At 38.6% G+C, this 16,471-nt stretch overlaps 5 protein-coding genes across 6 annotated transcripts; 3 read left to right on the top strand and 2 right to left on the bottom strand.

The window, feature by feature from the left end:
* Positions 1 to 2,536: 2,536 nt before the first annotated feature.
* LOC108007490 (alpha-ketoglutarate-dependent dioxygenase alkB homolog 7, mitochondrial) lies at positions 2,537 to 4,872 on the bottom strand. The gene is made up of 4 exons (XM_070996080.1): positions 4,723 to 4,872; positions 4,457 to 4,650; positions 4,223 to 4,390; positions 2,537 to 3,887 (listed from the first exon to the last, which is right to left on the bottom strand). Exons 1-4 carry the CDS (start codon positions 4,781 to 4,783, stop codon positions 3,543 to 3,545), a joined length of 768 nt encoding a protein of 255 aa, XP_070852181.1. The 5' UTR covers positions 4,784 to 4,872; the 3' UTR covers positions 2,537 to 3,542.
* A 2,907-nt stretch (positions 4,873 to 7,779) lies between these two features.
* LOC108014658 (uncharacterized) lies at positions 7,780 to 9,252 on the top strand. Its single transcript, XM_017080820.4, has 3 exons — positions 7,780 to 8,106; positions 8,167 to 8,202; positions 8,460 to 9,252. Exons 1-3 carry the CDS (start codon positions 7,882 to 7,884, stop codon positions 9,054 to 9,056), a joined length of 858 nt encoding a protein of 285 aa, XP_016936309.4. The 5' UTR covers positions 7,780 to 7,881; the 3' UTR covers positions 9,057 to 9,252.
* A 189-nt stretch (positions 9,253 to 9,441) lies between these two features.
* Positions 9,442 to 10,628, bottom strand: LOC118877358 (uncharacterized). Its single transcript, XM_070995866.1, has 2 exons — positions 10,594 to 10,628; positions 9,442 to 10,532 (listed from the first exon to the last, which is right to left on the bottom strand). The coding sequence occupies exons 1-2, from the start codon at positions 10,611 to 10,613 to the stop codon at positions 9,650 to 9,652; spliced, it is 903 nt and encodes a 300-aa protein (XP_070851967.1). The 5' UTR covers positions 10,614 to 10,628; the 3' UTR covers positions 9,442 to 9,649.
* A 2,212-nt stretch (positions 10,629 to 12,840) lies between these two features.
* LOC108007496 (uncharacterized) lies at positions 12,841 to 13,280 on the top strand. Its single transcript, XM_017071179.4, has one exon. It carries the CDS (start codon positions 12,879 to 12,881, stop codon positions 13,161 to 13,163), a length of 285 nt encoding a protein of 94 aa, XP_016926668.2. The 5' UTR covers positions 12,841 to 12,878; the 3' UTR covers positions 13,164 to 13,280.
* A 1,411-nt stretch (positions 13,281 to 14,691) lies between these two features.
* LOC108007491 (uncharacterized) lies at positions 14,692 to 16,166 on the top strand. Of its 2 annotated transcripts, none has more exons than XM_017071173.4 (2): positions 14,692 to 14,837; positions 15,036 to 16,166. In XM_017071173.4, the coding sequence occupies exon 2, from the start codon at positions 15,042 to 15,044 to the stop codon at positions 16,047 to 16,049; it is 1,008 nt and encodes a 335-aa protein (XP_016926662.2). In that variant the 5' UTR covers positions 14,692 to 14,837; positions 15,036 to 15,041; the 3' UTR covers positions 16,050 to 16,166. The 2 variants fall into 2 exon arrangements, with proteins under 2 accessions (XP_016926662.2, XP_065720789.2); XM_065864717.2 differs by having other exon boundaries at positions 14,696 to 14,837; positions 15,040 to 16,166.
* The last annotated feature ends 305 nt before the right edge of the window (positions 16,167 to 16,471 follow it).

The raw sequence follows: 16,471 nt of genomic DNA on the forward strand, positions 1-16,471 counted from the left end.
GTGACCAGGTGTGAAGTGCTTTACTTAGCGTATTAATTTCCGCTACCACTGTACTTGGCCGAATCCAAGGATTATGGAACTGTCAGGGTGAGACTTTGTGCATTAAGCTTCTTGTCCATCGCTGATGCACTTTCCCCTCCAGTAAAAGCACAATGAAATCGCTGGAAAAGCGGAAAGGACAACAAAAAAGAACTTCATTTAATTGGATTTTTTTTTGGTCCTGCTGCCGAGGACTTTTAGAGCGGATCATCAGTTGTCCTGCCCAGCGCTGGCTGAAAGAAAATATTTGGCAGCGAAAAGGCGAGTGTCACTACAAGTCCTTCGACAGGCGGCGCAGCACAAAAGCCCCGCCCCAAGCTCATTTTCCGCTTTTCCCGACGACACCGCCTTTGAAGTTTGGTCTGGAATTTCCTAAAGAAAGCGGAGTAATTTTACGGAAATGTAGGATTTCTCCGAGCAGAGATAGAGGAACTTAAGCTAAAAATGTGGGATCTGTTTTATCTTTATAATACAAATTTGATCATATTTTGTTTATATGTATTTCTTAAGCTAAGGTTGTTGAAATCCTTTTTTAAGAAGTCCATAACGCTTTTCTTTAAAGAATACAATGCGATCTATGAGAAATATAAGTCAGAAGGGATTAATATTATTTATATTTAATCGTTTTCGTTTTAAAGAAACATTTTTGTTTCCCATTTTATTATAAAAAAGTAGCCTGAAAACAAACCAGTGAAAAATGTTTGGCGATCATAACAAAAAATACCTGTATTTTAAGTATTATTACTAAGAAATATTATTTAAACCATCAAAATTTGCTTTCCTTTGACCCATTTTAACCGGTCTCCAATTTCGACGGGGTCAAAATCCTGGCAAGTGGATTTCAGGAACTGTTTCAGCGAAATGAAAAACCAAAAGTTGTGCTCAACTTTTTGGGTTCGCCGCACGGAAAGGGTGAAAATGTTGCGAGTGGATGGCAGGCAAATAATAATAATAATAGCAATAACCGAAATAAAGCTCTGAATAAAAGTTCCTAAGGGTTTTGTTTCGCTTTTTTTTTTGCGGGCTGGCTCCTTGAAATTGTCGCCGAGATTATTGTTGTTATTTGTGCTCCTTCTGTTACATACAGTTGATAATTTGTTCAAAACTTCCAGTTGCCACTTTGTTGTTGGGGGAAGTCCCTTTTCTCCCTTTCTGTCCTGCAGATTTTGAGCCCTGTTTCGGTCCGTTTCTGGGGCAAAGCAAAATGTTGATGGCTTTTTTATCGACTCACCTGCAGAAACTGTATTTCCTCATCTGGCTTTCATTTCGAGCCACTCGAGTCCTGCTCTTCCATTTTCTTATCCCTATTCTTAACAGTCCTCTTGCTTTTTAGCCATTTCGCCACTTGAGCCCTGAACATTGTTCGAAGGTTCTTAAACCGTTGATGAACTGAACACCTGAGCAGGTGGAATGAGCAGCAAGTGTTGCAACTAGCCATCAACGAATTGAAGATTCTAGCCTTTTTATGTGATATGCAACTTTATAGGCAATTTTAATTGGAAGTACTCTATGTTCAATTGATTTAAGGCTGAGTTTAGAGTACGGCCGATTTATGTAGTTTTTTGCTTTTACACAGAAAAAAATATATTTACTAAGTAGACTAGCTGCGTATAGTAAATATTTTATTTTAATATTCAATACAAAACATATTAACTTCAATTATAAAATTTCAAAATATTTAAAAAGTAAAAAATATTATAAAAGAATGCCATTTTAGTTTTAAACTTAATTTAAGTAATAATTTTCATATTGAAAGAAAAGTTAAATCTTTAAATTAACTATAATTGTAAAAAGTCAATGTATTTAAAATTATGATTTTCTTAGTTGACTTTAAAATATTTTAACATATTATGTTTTATCGAATTTTTGAAGTGCTTTAAAAATAATGATTTTCTTCTGTCAAGATAAAAAATTTATAATTTTCTCTTTAAACATTTCCCGTCATTCAAAAATTTTAATATTATAATCGAAGTTTAAATCTTAAATCAAGTAAAATTGTCAAAAGCCCATTTATTTGAAATTATGATTTACTTAGTGGACCTTATAATAATTAGAAAAATATTTGAAGTCTAAAATTTTGTATATTAGATGAGTTACTAAAAACTTTTTTGAGACATTACTATTTATAACCTGAGAAATTATTTAACTCGGTTGTTTTTGTCGGACCAACATAATTTAGTTGTCGTATTTTTTAAAGTGTATTGATAGTAATGCTTTTCTTATGTAAAGACCTTGCATATTTGTTATTATGTTGTAATGCCACATAAAGTGGTAACAAACTTGTTTTGAACCATCTTGTAATGCCCATGTTAGTGTTACAGATACTTGAGTGAATTAACAGGTATAGCTTTAGTTAGGGGTTTGAAGGTACCAGGATAACTAACAGCCGTGTGGAAGGCGTTCTAACAGCGTAAGAGAAACTAACAGCGAGCTTTTTCGCCACCCACTTTCAGCTAACATTGCGCCCATCCAGATTTTAAAACCACAACAAATCGCATCAAAGTGCGAAGATTCTTTATTGCCGAATGATATCCGCTTGCCACCCCGGATTTCTGATATACAAAACATGTACAATATATAAACGTGTTCGTGTTGCTTGTAAATTTATGACATCATTTGCGAATCGTCATGTTTTTGTTATCGGGCGCTAAAAATACCGCCGTAAGATTTATATTTGCGCAGGGATTTGCCGGAATGTCTTCAATCTGCCTCTCAAATAAGCCAAGGCAAAACCTCTAATAAACAAACAAATGGGCTGAAAGGCGTTGAGCGCTGTGCAAACGGATTCCACTAACGCTGATTTGTTGTTACTCAAGCCCTTAACTTTTAATCAAAGATACACTTCCCCATCTCTCGTTCAGTTTTTCTCCTTGGTTGGTTGCTTTTTCAATTCGTAATCGGAAAATTCCAGTCAGTCGATCCGAAAGTTTGCCTGTTTGTACCTATACAATTCTATTTAACTGCTCGATGCATTCGAAACTTCAACATCCAAACTAGTTGGCGAACAAATACAATGTTAGAGCTCTTCAGGGGATTTCAATTCTTTCTGTAGTGATTGGCGGAAATTACCTGTTTGACTGTAATTACAGGACAACAATTACTGCCAAACTTTACAACTTTTCAAGACGACTTGTGAGCTTATTAACAAAAATAAGTAGCTTTGTTATACCGTAATCCGCAGTAACTTTCAAGTGTAACAATTGAAAATGTATTTTACTTTTGTAACAAGGGAAAACGAATATAACTTGGTTCCCCAAGGGTCGCATTTTAAAGGGAAATAATATGAAACTAATTTAAATGAATTTCAAAAAGCAAGTTAAACTTTTTAGAACCTATAATAGTATGCTTTCTATGTGTGTATGTACAATTTATAAGGACTACAGACTACATAAATAAACTTTTGGATAAACAACTGTGTTTCGCATAAGAAAAGTAACTAATATTTTGACTTTCAGACTTTAACTGCACCGAAAAGCATTCCCAGCGAATGACAAATGACCCTCTTAGGGATCGTTGCGACAAATGATGGAAATGCGACGTGTTTTTGGCACCGGCGTGCCCTGGAACTCCGAATGCTCCTTGGCCAGTATCTCGTGCGTGAAATTGTAGCGAGCCGTGTGGCTCATTATGTACAAAGAGCGTCGTGGCAGCAGGAGATCAGCGTAGAAGTTGTTCTCCAGTGACGCCGCCGGCTGATGACGATAAGCTGCATCGGGTTCTGACCCCTTGGACTCCAATTCGTTTGCAGTTCCCGTGGCTTGCTGATTGTATCGCTGGGCATCCGTGCGCACCAGTCGCATCACACTGTCGCTGAGTAAGCTGATCCCAGAGATTGTCGTGCCGCAATACTAGTAGGGGGATAAAAATGTGTTTAAAACAAGTTAATAAAGTTGATATTGGAGTTAGACTTCTTATTTAAAATGACGGAAACCGACTCTTGTCAGCATGAAAAGTAATATGGAAACTACCATAATATTGTAATAAGTTTTCTTCTAGTGAAATACAGTGCTTTAAAAATTTGATTGAATTAAATCCTGTTTCGAATAAACGTTTTAATATATGATATTTACCTTTTACAATAAGTAAGTATCTGTATAGCATAGCGAAAAAATGGAGTTGGAAATCTTATAAGGCTCTTAGAACTTTAAATACTTATCTACAGATTAAATGGTATTTAACTCACTCGAGTGCTATCTACATGGGGCTTAATAACGCCATCGGGAGCTAGATCCAGGATATGTACATAGGGCATAACAGCTCCATCGAAGGCTACTTGGCGCACGCGCTCCAGAATTTCGCGATTCTTGGGGAACCACTTCTTCCGTTCAGTCTCCCGAAAACCGTGGATGGCCTGCAAGTTGGTAAACCTCATTTTGGGTACTTGTTATAAGCATTATACATATGTATCTCAACCCACATCGTCCCAGTGATCGAACTCGTATCTCAGACGACTCATATAGGGTTCGATTTCCTCGTGAAGCTGCTGTTCCTCCGATTCGCTAATGAAATCTGTGATGATACGCATGTGCTTCCGGAACTCCTGTTGCTCTATTTCGGGCCATTTTCCAAAATATGCGGTTAAATTTATCTTATAACTACTGCTTTCAGCCGCTAAAAATTATTTTAATAAGAATGATTGCTACAATTAAGTTGTTTTTAAAGTTAATCAATATTTCAACCTACCCTGACTATAGCAACGTCTCAGAATCTGCCTTATAGGCGAACATCTACTTAGGATTATCATTTCTCCAGGTAATTTTATTGTTTTGAAAGTTACGTGCAATTGCAAAAAAAAGAAAACACCGGCGAACAGCTGTTTGATAATGGCCCTGCGTTGCCACCCTTTCTTCTGTCATTAGCTGTCACTGATATCTGCCTTCAGCTATCGACCGTTATTTTTAAAAATTACCCTAAGCAATTAATAATTCCACTCACTCAGCAATACAATTACTTTCAACTGTCATTCAACATCATCTTGTATCTAGATATTTTTCCACTCCGCTGGCAGGAGAAATATTTTCTTTTTGCACGCGCTGCGCCATAGGCACTTTCCAATTTTTATTTTCTTTCGCTTTTTACGGTGGCCCGCACACACACACACCGTTATGGTGTGTAATGAAACCATCAACCATTTTTTGCTTTTGTTTTAAACTTTTCCATCGTGTATTCGTACAGTTTTGTTATTGTTTCAAAAGCCTGTTGCAGACAGCATGGAAATGGAGCGAAAGTTTTTACACCCAAAAATCTAACCATTGAGCGTGCGGGATGATATTCAATTTCGACAGTTTGTTCACACATTCAAGGATGCATCTGAACTGAATTCTGATAAATCCGACCATCCCAAAAACATTCTGAACATGTGGTGTCATTTCAATTTAGGCTTCATTCGCTTAAATCGAAACATTTCAAGTTATGGTTTTGAGTGTTAGCTTTGGAGCTGGAACCAAATTGTAGGCTTTGCTGAAAATTGGAAACATTAAACACCATTAAAAAAAAACAAGCAGAAACAACTGATGGCGCTAAGTATTTCAATTTTGCCTAATTATCGAGGGAATCCATTACTATTTCACCTTTTTCTTTAGCACAAGAATTCCGCGAACCAAAATTCAAATTTCCATCAGAGAGCTGGTGAAATTTATTGGAAATCTGGCTGTATAACGACGTACAACGTGCCACCAAAAATGGATAGAAATTTTCGGGGGAAAAAAAGTCAAATAAAAAACAAAGGCAATTTGTGAGGAAAACCGAAAAAGAAAGGCCACCAGCAAAGTGCATAAAAATGGAGGGGTGCGCAACAATTGAGCGGAAAGTTGGTGGGGGATTTTTAAACCATTTGCCGAACCGACCGCAAAGTGATTTAATCAATGCAAATGACGGGCCGATGTGCCGCATGCGCCGACATAAAGCGTTAATGGAATTTCTGGCGAGGATTTTCTATCCCAGACACCCAACCGTCCAACCATCCAAGCCATCATTTGGCCATGTTCGGACTGTTTTGCCGTGCGTTGGTGTGTAAATGATAAATGAGGGACACAGTCGGTGGCTCCGCGTGCAACTGTTCCGGCCGGAACCACCGGGAGCACCAGCAGACCCAAAAACCTCCAACACCACCGATACCACAACGCACCATTAGGTGCCATTGTCCCTTTTTTTTTGTTTTGCTCGTCCCTTTTCTTTCGCCTCGAAAAGTGCCTCCTTAACCATCGCATCGCCAGGACAACAACGACTATTGTTCTGTCCTGGGCCCATCTATTGTTGCCACGCCCATCCTTTGAAGTCGCAGGATGAATATTGCCCGGCATCCAGGAGCCATCAGTTATATAGACTCCCATTTCAACTGAAGTACGTGGAGTGCTTCGTTCACGACTTTTATTATTAGCTCTGCGATATTTAAGACGACCCCGGCAGTGGACAGCAAAAAACAATGAAAAAATTAATTTAGAGGGCTCTTTATGGGAGTGTGGGGCAAAACCCACCCGTACCTTAAATTTAATTTGAACTTTTTAGTAATTATTAAAGCGAAAAATTAAAATCAACTAAATTTTTATGATTTAGAGGTGATTTTATGCTAGGGTGGGGCAAAACCGACCGGTGATTTGAACTTAAATGTAAGCTTTTTTAAGGTTATTCAAAATAAGGAATAGAATTTAACTAATTTTCCATACTATTTCCCTAAGAGAACCCTTATAAGAGTAACCATAGCAGTTACCTGCGTTTTCTAACAACATATTTCCAAGGACGACAAGAAAACTGAAAGGCATAGCCTTAAAATCTCCTTGTGCTGAAAGCGAACTTTAGATTTGGCCAAGGCAGAGCTTATGATGAGATTTTAGCTGCATCTGTTTTGGCCTTTACCCATTGCTGGCCAAGATTTGTTGCGTATTCTGGTTGCTTTGGCAATGCGAAAGCCTTTTGAGGATTATGGGGGCTCCTACGGCAGACCCTTTTGTGGTCAAAAGTTTTCTTGCCGGGCCAAAGAGCTTTAAAGTTGCCGGAGGATATTGCAAAACAGAAGGAAAACAAGAGTTGGCAGTTTTGCAAGAGAAGCCTCAAAAGCTTCTGTGCAGAACAGATCTAGGCAAGAAAAGGCAAAACTTTATCATACATTTTAAGCAAACAAAATGTGCATAATGTTAATTTTAAAAAGTTCTGAGTATCGAAAAGGATTGAGAATTAAATCACTGTTTAATTTCCGTTTCCTTCATATGTATATTTGCTACGAGGCTTAATTGAAATCGACGCTGTTTCGCATAAATTTGGCACGTTTCTGCTGCCATCGAGTGATCAATATCTGAATAATTAAATAGTAATTAATTTATTTACGCAGCTGGGTGAACAGAACTCAGCCGCAGCCGATACTATCAATCATATTTACTGCCATAACATAACTGTGAGCCTGAGTTGACAGCTGTGCCTGCTCGGGTCGTAAATTGGGGTTTCCCATTAATTACCGGTCATCAGGGGTCGCACATGGTAGTGCGAAACGCTAAATGGGAGAAGCTATCAAATAATTTTATTGATCTTAGTACAAAGCAGGTGTGTATTATGACTAATTAATTGGGGAAAACACAACTGGTAACACGAGAAGCCTCAAAAGCCTATTTCTTGCTTAAAATTGGTTAAATGTATAATTACCATTTCGAATTCGATAAATAGCTACCGATCACCATTTACTTTTTTTTCGAAATCACAGTGCTGCCACTGCGCGCTTAGCGTTATTTAGGTACTGTCAAATATATCACCTTCGGCAAGTCTGGCCACCCTTTAAATCGACAAGCGGCAATTTCTGGCATCAAAACAAACAAAAAATAATAAAACCAAAAAAAATAATAAATAACCATTATGGAGGACATTAATTTCCACGATTTCACGCCCAAGGAGCGTTATGAGATCATCAAAGACTTTCTGGTTAAGATGCGCAAAGCCGACTCCATGCCAAGCAAGGACTTACATGTCCAAAGATTCTTCGAACATTATTTGCGGAAATTCTACAGACTACCTTATAAATTGGTCAACGATATTGCATACTGCCAACGGGCCATGAAAACCCACCTGGCGATCCATCAGGTATATGGCTATATATTACCCATTGGGGCCATCTAAAGTTGTATCTTTTTATTCTTGCAGACAATTGTCAATGTTTTTGGTCAGCAGGCCGATGCTGTAAGTAATTCTAATCTTGTTCCAAATACAATATAATGATACTGAATTTCTGTTCTAATGGGCGGAATACTACTTATTTTTTACCTCTGTGGTGGTACTTAACACATAATTAGTATGGCATTATCTTTTTGGACAGACAGTGGTTATCCTCGGAGGATAACTTAAAATATGATACGAATTTGCATAACACACTTGTATCCTAGTTTTACAAATAAGTAAATTGGTTAATATACAAACTAATTATTCAATTTCCACAGGATCCAGTGATTAAAAACAAATACATAGTCGAACTGGAGGAAATGCTGCACGAATTGAATGCAGAATGCCACTACTTGGTGCTTCGCCTCCAGGACGACATAGATCGTTTCTGTTTGGCTTTCACGGAGCAAGACCTAAAGCCCAACGAGCTGGTGATCAAGGACATTGTGAGTGAAGCTATAGTCCCGCTCGTCGTTGCCCCAGAAACTTCCATTAAGCCGTATTTCGTTTTGGAGCGACCCACCGAAAGTGAATTGCTTAAGAAGTATTTCATAATAGAGGGAGCAGAACCCGCCGTGCAAGTTCCTAATACTGTGGAACCACCAAAGACAAAGACAAAGCCAAAGCCACTTCCATCGTCACACAACAATATGGATGTAAGGAAGAGCCGCCTCAATCTGCAGGCAGCCCTAAATCGCGCGCATTCCAAGTCCCAGCCAGCGGAGAAGAACGAAGATGATGATCAGGAAGACCCGACCAAAAATTCCTTTATGGAATCTGTGGGTCTCTGCTCGCATGCCCAGTACAAGCGACTCAAGTTATCCATGGTTTTGCTCCAGAAGCGTAAACCTAAACCAACTGAGAAAACCAAGTAATAACCGCCACTACTCAAAATGGGAACATCTGTTTTTGTTCTGTTCCCAAGAAGTTTTTATAAGAATGTTTATATTTATATAGGCTTAAGGGACGTAAGCACGTGATAACGTGATTAAACTGGTAGAATAACAAGGGTGTTAACTATCCCTGATAAAGAAAAAGAACAATACAATGATTGGATCTCACAAACAAGAATTTGTTTTGTTCTTTTGGCCAACAATATACTTTTAAAAATATTGTCATTTTGTAAAAGTAATGAAGAAAATTCGAATTTTCATAATTTGGTTAACTGAAATCTGAATAGCTCCCCACATTTTTCATTTTGTTGTGCTCAATCATATTTGCACATTTTCAATTATCAGCTAGCGAAATGAAAAACTTGACTTACGATGAACCAAAGTAAGCTGTATTTTATTGAGAAGATTGTCAAATGTGTACATAATAGAAAGACATTGTAAAATGAATATTTGAATGCAACGTAACAAGTGTTCCCAATACAGTTGATTGGTTCAATGTGCATATGGATGGCTTTGCCAGTCCCAAGTAAGGTTTTTAATCCGGGTTTATTGTAAATGAGACTTCCTCGAATGCATTAAATCTTAACGGATCCAGCCTTTGTCCCCAAAAAATTGGCTGCACACTTCACTGGTACTTTAGGCTTGCGTTTCTCCTTGAGGAAATCCTCCTTGCTGCTGAGTGTAAAGGCCTGAAGGACTTGCTCCGTCAGCTTTTCGTATTCATCATCATCGCTGTCATTTTGGGGCTTTGCAGGAGCAGACTTCCTGAGGAACGTGCTCCACACCTTGAACTTTTCCATGTCGAATTCCTTGCCATGCAGCTTGTACATTTTGATGGTCTTCTTGACGATAGAGGCCCGCATCTTCAGATCCGAAACCGTCTTGATCAGGGCAACCAAGGCGATGTGGCAGCGACTGTGCTCCAGATAGTATCCATCCGTTTGGCAGCTGCTGATGACGGCTACCACGACTTCTTCGAGTGGTTCACCAAGGGCCTCGGCCAGCTTGGGCATTTCGAACTTGGAGAACACGGCTCCGGCCAGAGGAGTGAGCACCACCTCGCCCCGCTTCACCTGGTGGGGAACCAGCTGGCAGTACTTCTCCACCGCAAGCAGACTGGCCTGTTTGAAGGACAGCAGCAAAAGACCCTGCATGACGAAGGGCTGGTTCTGCGGCGGATCACGTATCCAGTGCGTCTGGATCTTTACCTCGCTACGAATCGCTGTCCCCTTTGTATTAACCGCATCCAGGCGCATCGAACATGAGACTTCCTTCTTCTGGGACTTGGCCGCAGCAGCCTCCTTGCTGAAGGTGAAGATCACCTGCTGGGCAAAGCGACGACTAACGGTGGCCTCCTCATAGCTTGGCTCCTCCTTGAAGTCCGGACAAATCTCGACGAACGTCTGTTTCAGCTTCTCAAAATCAAAGACGAATTTCGACTTGGGCGCAGCCATGGTTCTGTAAGTACGGTTTTTTTAAGGGATAAGTAATAAAGGTTTTTTTCCATAAATTGACCTACAAAATAATTCGAAATTTCATAAATCGAGTGTCTCTTTGTGACCAAACTAAATTAAATTGTCTTAACATCTACCATGAAATATATTTATTTTCTTTTAAGGCACGTTCGGGCATTGTATATAAAACAAACATAAATTAGACACGTCTATCCTTGAGGGGTCAGTGGATCAAGTTTATTTTCTATATTGAATTGCTTTGATTGCGGAACTCCAATTTTCAAATCAATCTCTTTTGGATTTGACTGAATAAATAAATTACTTTTGTGAGAGTAAGCATTTACTATCTGGTTGTTTACATATTTCGTATTTATATGAGCTCTACTTTTTCAAGAGTAAGCATTATCCAGTTTTCTCTCTTGTGGTATTTTGATAGTCCCATTGAAAAATGTATTTGAGGGATCAGGATGTTGCTCACGCGAAACCGAAAACTTGTGAAACTTCGGAAAGAAAGACATTTTTATAAACAAAATTTTACTGGGTTATAAGTGACGTATGAGTATTTTTAATTTAAACTTTAGAAACATTTTCTAGATCATTAAAATAAATTTTTTGTTATTGCATACATTTCAATGAGACATAGTATAAACAAGACTATCTCATTTCCGTACTTTAAGGTCCACCCTAATGTACATATGTATGTATATACATACATTGTGCATTCAATTCTTTTTTGCCGGGCTCTCTTTTTAGACATATAGCATACAATCATACGTGTCGAAGGGCTTATCAAAGTGGTCTTTGTTTACATATTTATGTATACTAATAAATAAACAACAAAAAACGCACAAGCATATTTATAAAATATTTCTGAATGCACTATGTGTGAAGATTTTTTTTTACCAACTACGAAATTATTAATTTTCGAATAATCTAATTTATTAGAATTTTTTCCTTTTGTTATAGGCGCAGGCAGCTTTGTTAGTATTTTCATCTTACTATAGAACAAAAGCAGCAACTCAGTGCAAAATTGCGGTTTTGTAATGCTCGCGATCCGATGAAGTGTCGGAATCTGACTAACTTCTGAACAGAGAGTCGAACAAAGCTATAGGCGATCCCGCACCCGAGGGTTACTTACATACATTCACGACCGAAGTGCAATAACACATGGATATAGCCAATATTATACGTATATACATAGTAAGCAGGGCTGGAAAAACAGTAAACAAATCAAGATGGAAAGCTATAGTTGACTATCGGATACCGCGTACTCTGTTAAACATTTCAAAATAAATATACCTCCAGATGGCGTCAGGTGGAAATTCGTTAGAACAAACACCCACCTATCTTCACTGCAATATGTAAAGCCTCTTGACTTTAATTAGTAAGATTTTAGGTCGCGCCCACATATTATGAAATTCTCTGGCGACCATAGTTTTGAGGTTACAATTAAAAATTTTTAACTTGTAAACATTAGTCCACTTCAAAAGTTTGAAAATCGTAAAATTTGGTAAGCTCCCATAATTTTGGGGTTGAAATTTGAAATTAAATGCATTTATTTTTTCAATAAGTAACAACTTTCGTATCTGGAGAGCCTTTTATTTAAGAACCAATTAACACAGTATCGAGTACATATCTGATTTCTATTCTTATATATTTTTTTTGGTTTGAAATAGGGGAATTCCCATAAATAAAAATCACTAAGTCCACAATTCTTAGTTTTTGAGTTCCGACCGTGTAATATCTAGTATTTTTAGAACCGTTTAACAAAGTATAGAGTATCTGATTTCTGTTCTTATATTTTATTTGATTTGAAATAGGGGAAGCCCCGTTAATCAAGATCACTAAGTCCACAATTCTTAGTTGTTGAGCTCCGTCCGTGTAATATCCAGATGAAATGAATAAGCTGAAGATTGTCCTACTGGTGTCTGGATGTGGGTGGTGTGGGCGTGGCGTTATATCCACAGCTCATTTGCATATGTATGTGTGGGTTGCGGCGGTTGGTCGTTTCTTTTTTATTATTGACTTGACAGTCTCCGACTTGCGAGCAATTTGCATACGAAATGTATCTGCACAACCCCTCATCCGCATCCGCATCCGCATCGCCATCGCCTTTCCTATTCCGGGGTATTGATATATCGCAACCAAAAAATGCACAGCATGGGTGGAGAGAACAAGATCCAAGGGCATAACACAATGGACTGTGACCAACTGACAAGTGACACTTTTTAAAATTGAATTTCCCCACCGAACTGCACTCCTCGCTGGCGAAGTGGATACCCGAGAAGATGGAGCTATAGAGCTGAAGTAGCCCCTGCAGGGCATGTCAGGCGAGTTGTCATAAATTCACATGAGTACAGAGATCGAATATTCCAAATTGAGCACTCGTGTTTTATTTTTTAAATTTCCCAATACTGCCGGCGGAGGAAGCACAATGGACGGCTGCCACAACGACATCTTGGCCCCCCTCATCCTGGCCGTAATGGTGGCCAATGGACATCCCCTCACCCTGGACGAGATCGTCGATGAACTGACGGCGGTGATCAATTCTCAGACGGAGCTGGCAGTGGCCCCAGAAATTATTGGAGACGGCAAGCATGGCCATAAGTCATTTAACCCTAGACGAAAGTATTAAGGAGCGTTCCTTGTTCCCTTTAAAGGACAATTTAAATTATAAAGCAAGAACATATGTACATATCTATGACTCGCGTGAATTTATTTCAATAAACTAACTAACAAATCATATAGTTTTGATATTTAAGTTTTAGATACATTGAAACACTTCAGTTAAAACATAGATAACTTTCACTTAACCTATACTTAGGGTAAATAATATCATATCTAAGTGAAGAGAACTCTATTCAAAAATAGTTATTTTATAAAATGTTTTTTCTAATAAATTATTTTTTCAAGCATCTCTTATTACTCTTTAAAGGGGATATGCTATATACATATTACTACCTTATTTATGTTGGTGGAGGCAACCGAGGCAGAAACACGTGTGGAAAATGTACGGACGGAGCGAGTTAAAAGTTTTTCAGCGTCGCGAAAAATTGTTTATGTTCCGCCTTAAGAGGAGGGAAAAGGGAAATCATTTTGAATATGTGAAGATGGCGGTGGATGGCTGGGAAATGGCTGGGAAACTGCGAAATTGCGCCCATGTGGCTAGGGCGGTGCGCCAATGTGGATGTGGATGTGGTCCTGGTTAAGGCGGTGAAGGAGAACGCTTTTTGTGGCCTGGTTCCATGGAGCTGGGGGATTGTCAGCACCTGTAACCGCCGGGTTGGGAATTTTCGGGAAAGAATCCTACACGTACGCTCGTTCGCCTAATAATCACGTGCCGTGGAAGCTCATTAAATTCGAAGGTGAAAAGAAGCCTCGTCCTGTCTGTCGCCAAGTTATGGCACACATAGCCGCATAAATATATCCGCGGGCAGGTTAAGTAAAAGCGACGAAGCTCGATTACATGGTAGGTAACTCACCACGAAGTTTGACAAAAACAACATTTCAATGGCGACATGAAAAATGTTTCGCTCTAAACTGGGTTTTAATATTTTTTAGAATCTTGTTGTTCAAACTGCTCAAAAAAAATATTCATGTTAAGGGATATGGCTGGTAAACAACAAACATTGCTATGGGGAATTGTAAACAGAATATGTCAAGTCTTTTACAGAGAGAGATATATTCAAGGTCATTGTTCTTGAATTGAGAACATTCGTTCTTAATATTAATGCTCTCAATATTAAAACAATATGGTGAGAAGAGAAAAGTTAAATTGAGACTATTTAACAACATTTTGATAATAACAAACATCTGATTTAACTAATATATCAATTGTTGAGATAAACAATTTAATTCCGCTTGATTCTTGAATCAAGCACAATGAAAACATATTCAACTTCAAAAATGTCGTTCCATTTTTAAGAACATTTTAACCCTATGTAGGTAGGGTAGTTTAATGTGATAATTTTTTTTTTCCATTCATAATTATATTAAAATTCCTATAAAATATTTACATAAATATTTTATATATGGAAAAAGTGGAACTTTATTCAAAATTTAAAAAGGCAATGAATTTAAAATTATCGATATATAAGAAAAAACTGCTTTTCGATTGGTTTCTCGATCAGTTTCATAAGAATATCAAATTCCGTTCAGTTGTAGTCCAGTCAGTTGCAATCAGATTTTCCACGAGAACAAAGCTATTCGGAGGAGCAAATAAAAAACGCGGAGCGGCGCAGTTTTCAATTGTTTACTTGAAACTATATACCCTATATAGACCCTCTTCACATACAAGGCTTTCATATAAGTATGTATGATTTATATTCTTTTTTGAGAACTTCTGCATGATTATAAGTACACTTGACAAAATTATCTTGAAATTGGTAAAACGGCCAATAGTATTTAATATATAATGTTTTTATGTTATAAACAATAACAAATGAGTTTAGATTTAATTTTATAGATATTGTATTCGCTTACTTATTTTGTGATTTTTTTTTTCTAGATAGTAATGGCTAGCGGATCCCAAGGGCGTGCCAAAGAGTTCGACTTCAAGATACTGTGCGAGACCTTTGCCGAGATATGTCCAGACTTTCGAGATGTTCCCGGCTTCGGATCCAGATCCGATAAGATGGAGAGCTTGGACTTCGCCAATCGGGTGATATTCGAGTTGGGTCCAACGATGCGGCAGCTGAAACAAAGTGGCAGGGATCAGATGTGGCGTCTGGTTTTCAATGGAGGCGGCAGTGTCTATATCTATACTTATACGTTCCAGAAACCGATCAGCGGACAGCCGCGCCTCGGTGGCGGAAAGCTTTATTTGACCTTGAAGCATGCGGGTTTGCTGGCCGTTAAGAAGCTCTGTGCTTTGGTGCCAGTGTATCACGATCCGCGGGATAAAATTCTGCTGACTCCGCTGGCTAGAGCTGTCTTCGATCCCCCGAATATTCAGAAGATCGCCTCTGGGCTGACCAATCTTCTTGGGCGCAGAGTGGACTGCAGCGATGTGGTGCGGGCTGTGATCAGCAGTTGCCAGAGCGATGGTTTCCACTTGGAGCACAGCGAGAGCCATGTCGCCCTGGTGGCCGTGGGTGCCACAACCCGCGATGCCGCCGAACGCAAAAAGTTAAGAAGGAAAACCATAAAGCAGTACACTAACCATGGCAAGGTCTTTGACCTCAGCCAGTACAAGATCTACTCTAGATATTCAAAGATGGCTAGTCAAATCGCCGAGGAGCCACCACTTCCCGATCCAGAGCCACCCAAAGAGAAACCACCCGTGCGTATCCGCAATGTTAGTGAGGTACTACGTTCCATTGCCAAGTCCACCGATGATCCACTGAGTGGCGAAACCATCGATATGAAGTTCAAGGCTCCACCGAATCGGGAGAAGAGAGCAGAAGTGGAGGCTATGCCAACGTCCATGGATGTCCGTCTGGAAGGAACTAGCCTGGAGCGCATAAGGTCCAAATTACTGGCCCCAGGTCAGAAATCCGGTTGGTCAGCTGGTGGTTCTTAAAAGGGAAATATTAAACATTTTGTAATATGTATTTTCTATTTTATTTCCCATTTATAAATAGTCCAGTTTTTGTATTAAAATTTAAAGCAATAAACTTAAAAGTTTTTATTTGTAAAATTTGAGTTCAATTATCAAAAACTCTGCTGGCTTTTCTTGGACAGTTTTGATAGAGAGAGAATTCCTTACGTATTTTTACAAATTTATAGTTTTATCATATGTATACATATGTTTTAATATACACATATTATATTTTTATAATAATACGATTTATTTTCTTGTAGCATCTTATCGTTATTTCACTGGTTAATGTAAACCTTTTGCTTGGATGTAGTGTTTTTAACCATTTTAAGTATGCCCAAGTATAGATCCCATTCTCTGGCACATAAAAAGCTAAATGTTGCGATTTCCGTCGTGTTCTCGCT

This window comes from Drosophila suzukii, chromosome 3 (genome assembly GCF_043229965.1).
Source record: "Drosophila suzukii chromosome 3, CBGP_Dsuzu_IsoJpt1.0, whole genome shotgun sequence".
Taxonomy (NCBI): Eukaryota; Metazoa; Arthropoda; class Insecta; order Diptera; family Drosophilidae; genus Drosophila; species Drosophila suzukii.